The 10925-nt window shown below is 38.9% G+C and overlaps 1 protein-coding gene across 6 annotated transcripts in view; it reads right to left on the reverse strand.

The window, feature by feature from the left end:
* The window catches only part of vrk2 (VRK serine/threonine kinase 2), a 99394-nt gene that overhangs the window by 62472 nt on the left and 25997 nt on the right, over window positions 1-10925 (reverse strand). For 5 of the 6 annotated variants that reach the window (XM_061963596.1, XM_061963579.1, XM_061963571.1 and 2 more), the window contains one exon: window positions 6051-6159. The exons of the other annotated variant lie outside the window; for it this stretch is intronic. In XM_061963596.1, the coding sequence (XP_061819580.1) occupies window positions 6051-6159 (109 nt within the window). The remainder of the gene's footprint in view (window positions 1-6050; window positions 6160-10925) is intronic. 6 annotated transcript variants of the gene reach the window in all.

Here is a 10925-nt window from a genome sequence, read left to right on the forward strand (position 1 = left end):
AATAATAAAAGCCTTGCAATATTTCAGTTGATGTGTAATGAATCCAGAATGTATGACATTTTCATGCTTTTAGTTGCATTACAGAAAATCAAGGACTTTATCACAATATTCTAATTTTCTGAGACAGTCCTGTATATATACAGTATATACATACATGTACAGTACAGGCCAAAAGTTTGGACACACCTTCTCCTCATTCAATGCGTTTTCTTTATTTTCATGACTATTTACATTGTAGATTGTGACTGAGGGCATCAAAACTATGAATGAACACATGTGGAATTATGTACTTAACAAAAAAAGGTGACATAACTGAAAACATGTTTTATATTCTAGTTTCTTCAAAATAGCCACCCTTTGCTCTGATTACTGCTTTGCACACTCTTGGCATTCTCTTGATGAGCTTCAAGCACACCTCTGAAGTGACTGACAACCTCTTGAAGCTCATCAAACAAGTCTGACATCACATGGACAAAGATAAGACCTTCCAGACGAAAGTTCTGTGGCCAGATGAAACAAAAATTGAGCTGTTTGGCCACAATACCCAGCAATATGTTTGGAGGAGAAAAGGTGAGGCCTTTAATCCCAGGAACACCATATGCCCACCGTCAAGCATGGGGGTGGTAGTAAGAAAGTATTGGAAACTCAAGACAGCCATGACATTATGTTCTTTACAAGTGTATGTAAACTTTTGATCGCGACTGATATATATATATATATATATATATACATACAGTATATATATATATATATATATATATATATATATATATATATATATATATATATATATATACATACAGTGAAGAAAAAAAGTATTTGAACACCCTGCTATTTTGCAAGTTCTCCCACTTAGAAATCATGGAGGGGTCTGAAATCTTCATGGCAGGTGCATGTCCACGGTATGAGAGATAACCTAAAAAGAAAAAATCCAGAAATCACAATCTATGATTTTTTTAACAATTTATTTGTGTGATAAAGCTGAAAATAAGTATTTGAACACCAACATTAATATTTGGTAGAGTAGCCTTTGTTTGCAATTACAGAGGTCAAATGTTTCCTGTAGTTCTTCACCAGGTTTGCACAGACTGCAGGAGGGATTTTCGCCCACTCCTCCACACAGATCTTCTCTAGATCAGTCAGGTTTCTGGGCTGTCGCTGAGTAACACAGACTTTCAGCTCCTTCCAAAGATTTCCAATTGGATTTAGGTCTGGAGACTGGCTAGGCCACTCCAGAACCTTGATATGGTTCTTACGAAGCCACTTCTTGGTTTTCCTGGCTGTGTGCTTTGGGTCATTGTCATGTTGGAAGATCCAGCCACGACTCATCTCCAATGATCTGACTTAGGGAAGGAGGTTTTTGGCCAAAATCTCACAATACATGGCTGCAGTTATCCTCTCCTCAATACAGTACAGTCGTCCTGTCCCATAAGCAGAAAAACACCCCCAAAGCATGATGCTACCACCCCCATGCTTCACAGTAGGGATGGTGTTCTTGGGATGGTACGCATCATTCTTCTTCCTCCAAACACGCATAGTGGAATTATGACCAAAAAGGTAAATTTTGGTCTCATCTGTCCACAAAACTTTCTCCCATGACTCCTCTGGATCATCCAAATGGTCATTGGCAAACTTAAGACGGGCCTTAACATGTGCTGGTTTAAGCAGGGGAAACTTCCGTGCCATGCATGATTTCAATCCATGACGTCTTAGTGTATTACCAACAGTGACCATGGAAACAGTGGTCCCAGCTCTTTTCAGGTCATTGACCAAGTCCTGCCGTGTAGTCCTGGGCTGATTCCTCACTTTTCTTAGCATCATTGAGACCCCACGAGGTGATATCTTGCATGGGGCTCCACTCCGATTGAGATTGACCGTCATGTTTAGCTTCTTCCATTTTCTAATGACTGCTCCAACAGTGGACCTTTTTTCACCAAGCTGCTTGGCAATTTCTCCGTAGCCGTTTCCATCCTTGTGGAGTTGTACAATTTTGTCTCTGGTGTCTTTGGACAGCTCTTTGCTGAATGTTTGGGTCTTACTGATTGTATGGGGTGGACAAGTGTCTTTATGCAGCTAACGACCTCACACAGGTGCATCTGATTCAGGATAATACAGTGGAGTGGAGGAGGACTTTTAAAGGCGGACTAACAGGTCTTTGAGGGTCAGAATTCTAGCTGATGGACAGGTGTTCAAATATTTATTTTCAGCTGTATCACACGAATAAATTGTTAAAAAAATCATGGATTGTGATTTCTGGATTTTTCTTTTTAGGTTATCTCTCATACAGTTGACATGCACCTACCGTGAAAATTTCAGACCCCCCCATGATTTCTAAGTGGGAGAACTTGCAAAATAGCAGGGTGTTCAAATACTTATTTTCTTCATTGTATGTATATATATATATATATATATATATATATATATATATATATATATATATATATATATATCCATACATACATACATACATACATACACACACATATGCAAATATACACATACATAACATACATATATGTATACACGCATACAGTATATACAAATATATATACATACACACACATATAAAAATATATATGTATATACATACAGTATATACACATACATATATATACATATATTAGGGTTGTATATATGTTTTTTATATGTATATACAGTATCTTACAAACTCGATTTATCGCCCAGCCCTACCTTGAATTTTTAAAGAAGTCCAAAACAATATAATAAATTTGCCTAAGGAAAAAATGGAACGGCTTCTGCTAAAATCAAGAGGATAGCCATGCTGAATGTTTGGGTCTTACTGATTGTATGGGGTGGACAAGTGTCTTTATGCAGCTAAGGACCTCACACAGGTGCATCTGATTCAGGATAATACAGTGGAGTGGAGGAGGACTTTTAAAGGTGGACTAACAGGTCTTTGATGGTCAGAATTCTAGCTGATAGACAGGTGTTCAAATATTTATTTTCAGCTGTATCACACGAATAAATTGTTAAAAAAATCATAGATTGTGATTTCTGGATTTTTCTTTTTAGGTTATCTCTCATACAGTTGACATGCACCTACCGTGAAAATTTCAGACCCCTCCATGATTTCTAAGTGGGAGAACTTGCAAAATAGCAGAGTGTTCAAATACTTATTTTCTTCATTGTGTATATATATATATATATATATATATGTATATATACATACATACACACACATATGCAAATATACACATACATAACATACATATATGTATACACACATACAGTATATACAAATATATATACATACACACACATATAAAAATATATATGTATATACATACAGTATATACACATACATATATATACATATATATACATATATTAGGGTTGTATATATGTTTTTTATATGTATATACAGTATCTTACAAACTCGATTTATCGCCCAGCCCTACCCTGAATTTTTAAAGAAGTCAAAAACAATATAATAAATTAGCCTAAGGAAAAAATGGAACGGCTTCTGCTAAAATCAAGAGGATATGTTTATGAACACAGCAAAAAAGCAGGCTGTGGGCACAACAACTTAAATGGCAACAAATTCTACAAATCAAGAAAATTAAACGGAGAACTAACTATTGACCTAGAATAAATTAACAAAACTGTTTGACTCAAAAAATACATTATCATAGAGTATATATATATATATATATATATATATATATATATATATATATATATATATATATATATATATATATATATATATATATATAGTTATTAACGACATGGCGCAGTTGGGAGAGTGGCTGTGCCAGCAACCTGAGGGTTTCTGGTTCGATCCCCACCGTCTACCAACCTCGTCACGTCTGTTGTGTCCTTGAGCAAGACACTTCACCCTTGCTCCTGACGGATCGTGGTTAGGGCCTTGCATAGCAGCTCCCGCCATCAGTGTGTGAATGTGTGGTGAATGGGTGAATGTGGAAATAGAGTCAAAGCGCTTTGAGTACCTTGAAGGTAGAAAAGCGCTATACAAGTATAACCCATTTACCATTTACTATGTTACAATGACCACTGGATTGCGTGATGTACAATATAAATCGGGCCGACGATAGAGCTTTTAATACGATTTGTCATATTGTGATAATTCATGTTGATGACAGTCTAGCTGTGCTACAAGAAAACAAAGGCGGCCTCAAAGCACTGTAGCATTCTTGCTAGTGGCTAACGTTCCTCCACAGTGCAAAAAACTTCTAACTCAGCAATCCTTGCCTCCATAGCGACAATTAAACTACATTTCTTACAAGTATCATTATCACTTATGGACAAAGATGAGCTAAACAGGTTACACGATACACTGTAGGAGGATATGCTAGATGCTAAGATACAGCTCTTGAAGGTTAAAAGCAACAATATAAAGTATATTATCGGGTATAGTATCATGGTTGATACTACAGTGGTTAGATCGATATTTTTTTATTACCAAAAAATATTTTTGTTGTTTTTGTTATTGTTTACAAACAGGAAATAAGTCCCTGGACAAAGGAGAGCTTCATTGGCAAAAAGCAATTAATTTAAATCAGAGCCATTATAAGGTAATAATTAAAACATTCAAATGATATATTGTTACACTGTCATCCTGTGTTATTGTCTAATTATAATTGTGACCAATAATGTAATTATGTAATGATCTTGAACATTTTAAGTATCAGTATCAGCATTGGTACGGCCAACAGGGTTTAAAAGGCCACAAGATTTTGCAATGCATTGTGGGTGCCGTATTGTTACACTGTCATCCTGTGTTATTGTCTAATTATAATTGTGACCAATAATGTAATTATGTAATGATCTTGAACATTTTAAGTATCAGTATCAGCATTGGTACGGCCAACAGGGTTTAAAAGGGCACAAGATTTTGCAATGCATTTGTGGGTGCCGGGGAGCCATTTTTCTGGACAAAGGTTTTGTTTACATGGCTGTACTTTACCCGCAGTAATGTGATAGAGAGGAACCAACCGGATAAAAATAAATCGTACAAAATAAAACAAAATCAAGGGACCACACCGAGACAAACTGTGCCCTATTCTAAAGCTTGCCAACTCTAAAAAAAAATGGTTTAAATTGGTGGAATTGATCCATATGAGCACGGCCAATGGGACAAGAGATTTGAGTAAGCTGCTGCCATTGTTGAAGCCATTCAAGCTGCGCATAAACTATTGCTTTCCTCTCTTATGTGTTTGAGATGGCGTGAGGGTGCCCAGCCTCATTTCATAAGCAGGTTTTCTTTAAAAATTAAGCCCAATTTTATTTTTAAATACAAGGATCACTGCGTTATTCCTACGGAAATAATACTCATTCATTTTTGTACTTATGCAAGAAGACTAAAAGTAAACAGACAACATGCTTTTGTCTAAAATACTATACATTCTTTGTCGCCCACAGCTAGCTGCTTGGCTCACGCTAACAGCCTACGAAATGCTACATGTGAAACTGAATAAAGCAAGCTTTTATTCAAATTTACCAGTCTGAAAATGCGGTAAACACACCAAAATGTACCAGGTGATGGTGTTAAAAGTCATATTTGATTGTCTTACGGCTGCTTTCCAGGCTATTTGGCGTCTCTTTATTAGCTTCTTAACCCAACTTCCTTCAACTTTGCTTTCACGATAGAAATGAGAAAAATCTCACCAGATCCTTTTTTCCTGAAGCAATCCTGACCATGACTGTGGCAGTAAATGATGCCGCACCATCGCACTATGTCTTGAACTTGTTAAAGGAATAAAAAAAACTTAACCACAGAGTCTTGGTATTGGATCCATCCATCCATCCATCCATTTTGTACAGCTTATCCCTCTCGGGGTCCCAGGGGATGCTGGATCCTATCCCAACTGCACTCGAGCGGAAAGCAGGATCAATATCCAAATTTGTAGTATTGGTCAAAACTAATGTTAAGTATCAAAGTATAGATTTTAGGCCATAGCCCACATCCTTAATTGGTCATTGACTTTGTGTTATCTTGGAACGCCAGATATTTGACAATGAACAGCGTAAAAATCACTTTTTTTTTTATAAATTGAGGATGGTCTCACCACTACTTGACCAAGTCGGAGCACGCTGGCCTTCTTAACACGACCTCCATTGCGCTCACAGATTTTCTGGAGGTCAGTGCCGAGTCGCTCCATAACCATAAAACGATACCTAAACAAAGAGAAAGAGCTCAGGAGGGAGAGATGTACTACAGTGTGTTTGTATTAAATATAGAAATAAAAACAAATGTGTATCAAATACATATTACTAATACATGTATACACACACACACACACACACACACATATACAGGTAAAAGCCAGTAAATTAGAATATTTTGAAAAACTTGATTTATTTCAGTAATTGCATTCAAAAGGTGTAACTTGTACATTATATTTATTCATTGCACACAGACTGATGCATTCAAATGTTTATTTCATTTAATTTTGATGATTTGAAGTGGCAACAAATGAAAATCCAAAATTCCGTGTGTCACAAAATTAGAATATTGTGTAAGGGTTAAATTTTGAAGACACCTGGTGCCACAAACTAATCAGCTGATTAACTCAAAACACCTGCAAAGGGCTTTAAATGGTCTCTCAGTCCAGTTCTGAAGGCTACACAAACATGGGGAAGACTTCAGATTTGACAGCTGTCCAAAAGGCAACCATCGACACATTGCACAAGGAGGGAAAGACACAAAAGGTTATTGCTGAAGAGGCTGGCTGTTCTCAGAGCTCTGTGTCCAAACACATTAATGGAGAGGCAAAGGGAAGGAAAAACAGTGGTCAGAAAAAGTGTACAAGCGATAGGGATCACCGCGCCCTGGTCAAGATTGTGAAAAAAAACCCATTCAAAAATGTGGGGGAGATTCAGAAGGAGTGGACAGCTGCTGGAGTCAGTGCTTCAAGATCCACCACCAAGAGACGCTTGAAAGACATGTGTTTCAACTGCCGCATACCTCGTGTCAAGCCACTGTTGACCAAGAAACAGCGCGACAAGCGTCTCACCTGGACTAAGGAAAAAAAGAGCTGGACTGCTGCTGAGTGGTCCAAAGTCATGTTTTCTGACGAAAGCAAATTTTGCATTTCCTTTGGAAATCGAGGTCCCAGAGTCTGGAGGAAGACAGGAGAGGCACAGGATCCACGTTGCCTGAAGTCTAGTGTAAAGTTTCCACCATCAGTGATGGTTTGGGGTGCCATGTCATCTGCTGGTGTCGGTCCACTCTGTTTCCTGAGATCCAGGGTCAACGCAGCCGTCTACCAGCAAGTTTTAGAGCACTTCATGCTTCCTGCTGCTGACCTGCTCTATGGAGATGGAGATTTCAAGTTCCAACAGGACTTGGCGCCTGCACACAGCGCAAAATCTACCCGTGCCTGGTTTACGGACCATGGTATTTCTGTTCTAAATTGGCCCGCCAACTCCCCTGACCTTAGCCCCATAGAAAATCTGTGGGGTATTGTGAAAAGGAAGATGCAGAATGCCAGACCCAAAAACGCAGAAGAGTTGAAGGCCACTATCAGAGCAACCTGGGCTCTCATAACACCTGAGCAGTGCCAGAAACTCATCGACTCCATGCCACGCCGCATTAACGCAGTAATTGAGGCAAAAGGAGCTCCAACCAAGTATTGAGTATTGTACATGCTCATATTTTTCATTTTCATACTTTTCAGTTGGCCAACATTTCTAAAAATCCCTTTTTTGTATTAGCCTTAAGTAATATTCTAATTTTGTGACACACGGAATTTTGGATTTTCATTTGTTGCCACTTCAAATCATCAAAATTAAATGAAATAAACATTTGAATGCATCAGTCTGTGTGCAATGAATAAATATAATGTACAAGTTACACCTTTTGAATGCAATTACTGAAATAAATCAAGTTTTTCAAAATATTCTAATTTACTGGCTTTTACCTGTATATACATATATACACGTATATATACATATACATGTATATATACATATACACGTATATATATACATATACACGTATATATATACATATACACGTATACACACACACACATATATATATATATACATATATGTATGTGTGGGAAAAAAATCACAAGACTATTTCATCTCTACAGGCCTGTTTCATGAGGGGGGTACCCTCAATCATCAGGAGATTTTAATGGGAGCATTCGCATACCATAGTTTATATAGGGCACAGAGTGGGTGGGTACAGGCTGGCGTAGGGGCGTGGTGATTGGCTCATGTGTTACCTAGGAGGTGTTTCCGTCTATGGCGGCATGCTGTTACAATTTCGCTGCGCTTGTTGAGGGATGACAGGTCTGGACGGTAAATAATAAACAGTTTCTCTTTCAAGCATAGGTTGCATCTTTTATTACCACTATTGTAAGGTGTGCTGGATGCAAGAATTTGCCATGTTATTGAATATTCAACATTATTGTCTTTGAGGTCCCAAATGTGTTTGCTGAGTTCTGTGGTATTTCGCAGGTTTTTGTTCCTGAAAGAAGCCTTGTGATTGTTCCATCTGGTTTTGAATTCTCCCTCGGTTAATCCTACATATGTGTCGGATGTGTTAATGTCCTTGCGTATTACCTTAGATTGGTAGACAACTGATGTTTGTAAGCACCCCCCGTTGAGAGGGCAATCAGGTTTCTTTCGACAGTTACAGCCTTTGTTGGTTTTGGAGTCGCTCTGTCTGGGGGCCATGTTATTGAATATTCATTATTGTCTTTGAATATTTTTTTTTCCATGTTATTGAATATTCATTATTGTCTTTGAATATTTTTTTTTCCATGTTATTGAATATTCAACATTATTGTCTTTGAATATTCAATAACATGGCAAATTCTTGCATCCAGCACACCTTACAATAGTGGTAATAAAAGATGCAACCTATGCTTGAAAGAGAAACTGTTTATTATTTACCATCCAGACCTGTCATCCCTCAACAAGCGCAGCGAAATTGTAACAGCATGCCGCCATAGACGGAAACACCTCCTAGGTAACACATGAGCCAATCACCACGCCCCTACGCCAGCCTGTACCCACCCACTCTGTGCCCTATATAAACTATGGTATGCGAATGCTCCCATTAAAATCTCCTGATGATTGAGGGTACCCCCCCTCATGAAACAGGCCTGTAGAGATGAAATAGTCTTGTGATTTTTTTCCCACACATACATATATTGCGCTCTACTACGGTATCGAGCACTATTTTTTGGATAACCTTATTAAGACATATACTCCGCTCCAAATTGACATTTGTTGAGCACTGTACGACGATCAGAAATGGAAAAATTCAACATCGACTACTCCACGAAGAGCATTCCCATACCCGCGCAGAATGACTACAAGCTAAGGCTCATAGAAAAGACGGAACACTTCCTAAGAAGGATGCGGTGGAAAGCACATTTTTTCCTCCACCCTGAAACAAAAGGAACGCAAAAGAAAACCTACGGATTCAAATCTACCAAGAACCCACCCACAGTTGAGGAACTAAAAGATTTTGAGAACGACATGCTCAAAATGATACAATCAGTCAAATTCAAGCCAATCCGCAACCCACTCCTCACCAAGCTGAAAAATGACAAGGAGCGCATCAAGAAAGTAAACAACCTCATCATAGCTGCCGATAAAACCACAAACTTCTACAGAATGGACATACCAGAACACCACACCTTACTGGACAGAAGCATCACCAAATCATACAAAAAAGCGCAACCCAACACCCTACAGAACATCCACCTGGAAAATAAAAGGATCGCGGCTGAACTGGACATTGAGGACAGGGTGGACGCCACAGCCAACAAGGAAGCCTTCATCACATTGAAGGACCACAAACCCAACTTCGCAAATAACCCAACATGCCGACTAATAAACCCAACTAAATCTGAAATAGGAAAAATCAGCAAAATAATCCTGGACAGAGTCAACACAAAAATCAAGGACAAAACACCACTCAACCAATGGAGAAATACAGCAGCAGTAATCAAATGGTTCAACAACATCCAAGACAAACAACAGCACAACTTTATCTCCTTTGATATCGAGGAATTTTACCCTTCCATCACGCAAGACCTACTGACTCAAGCACTAGACTTCGCCTCAGACTACGACTCAATCACAGGCAACGAAAGAAACATCATCATCCACGCAAAAAACTCCATTCTCATCCACAACAGTACACCATGGCAAAAAAAGAACAATGCAACATTTGACGTCACTATGGGAAGTTTTGACGGAGCAGAAACGTGTGAACTCGTTGGGAGTTTCCTCCTCTCCCAGCTCGCTAGCCTCAATCTGAACCTTGGTATTTACCGTGATGACGGACTGGCAGTGTGTCGCGCCTCGCCAAGGAGCAGCGAGAATACCAAGAAGGGCATATGCCAAATTTTCAAAGAGAACGGCCTACGGATCACGATTGAAGCCAACAAGCAAACCGTCAACTTCCTTGACGTCACTTTCAACCTGAGAAATAACAGCTACCAACCATTCACGAAACCCAACACAACACTCCAATACGTGCACCATGACAGCAACCACCCACCCACCACCACGAAAAGAATACCTACCGGAATCAATAAAAGGCTATCGATGCTGTCATCTAGCAAAGCTGAATTTGACCAAGCAACCCCCCCGTACCAAAAAGCCCTTGATGAAAGCGGATACAATTTCACCCTCACCTATGAACCCACGCCAGGAAACCAGCCAAAAAAGAACAGAAAACGAAACGACATCATCTGGTACAACCCCCCATACAGCAAAAACGTCTCAACTAACATTGGACACAAATTCCTCAATCTGATTGACAAACACTTTCCCAAAGACAACACCCTAAGAAAAGTATTCAACAAGAACAACATTAAATTGAGCTACAGCTGCATGAACAATATACGACAAATCATCTCAAACCACAACAAAACAATTGCAAATGAGCCGTCGGCCCCCAGACAGAGCGACTC

Source organism: Nerophis lumbriciformis, linkage group LG02, assembly GCF_033978685.3.
Source record: "Nerophis lumbriciformis linkage group LG02, RoL_Nlum_v2.1, whole genome shotgun sequence".
Taxonomy (NCBI): Eukaryota; Metazoa; Chordata; class Actinopteri; order Syngnathiformes; family Syngnathidae; genus Nerophis; species Nerophis lumbriciformis.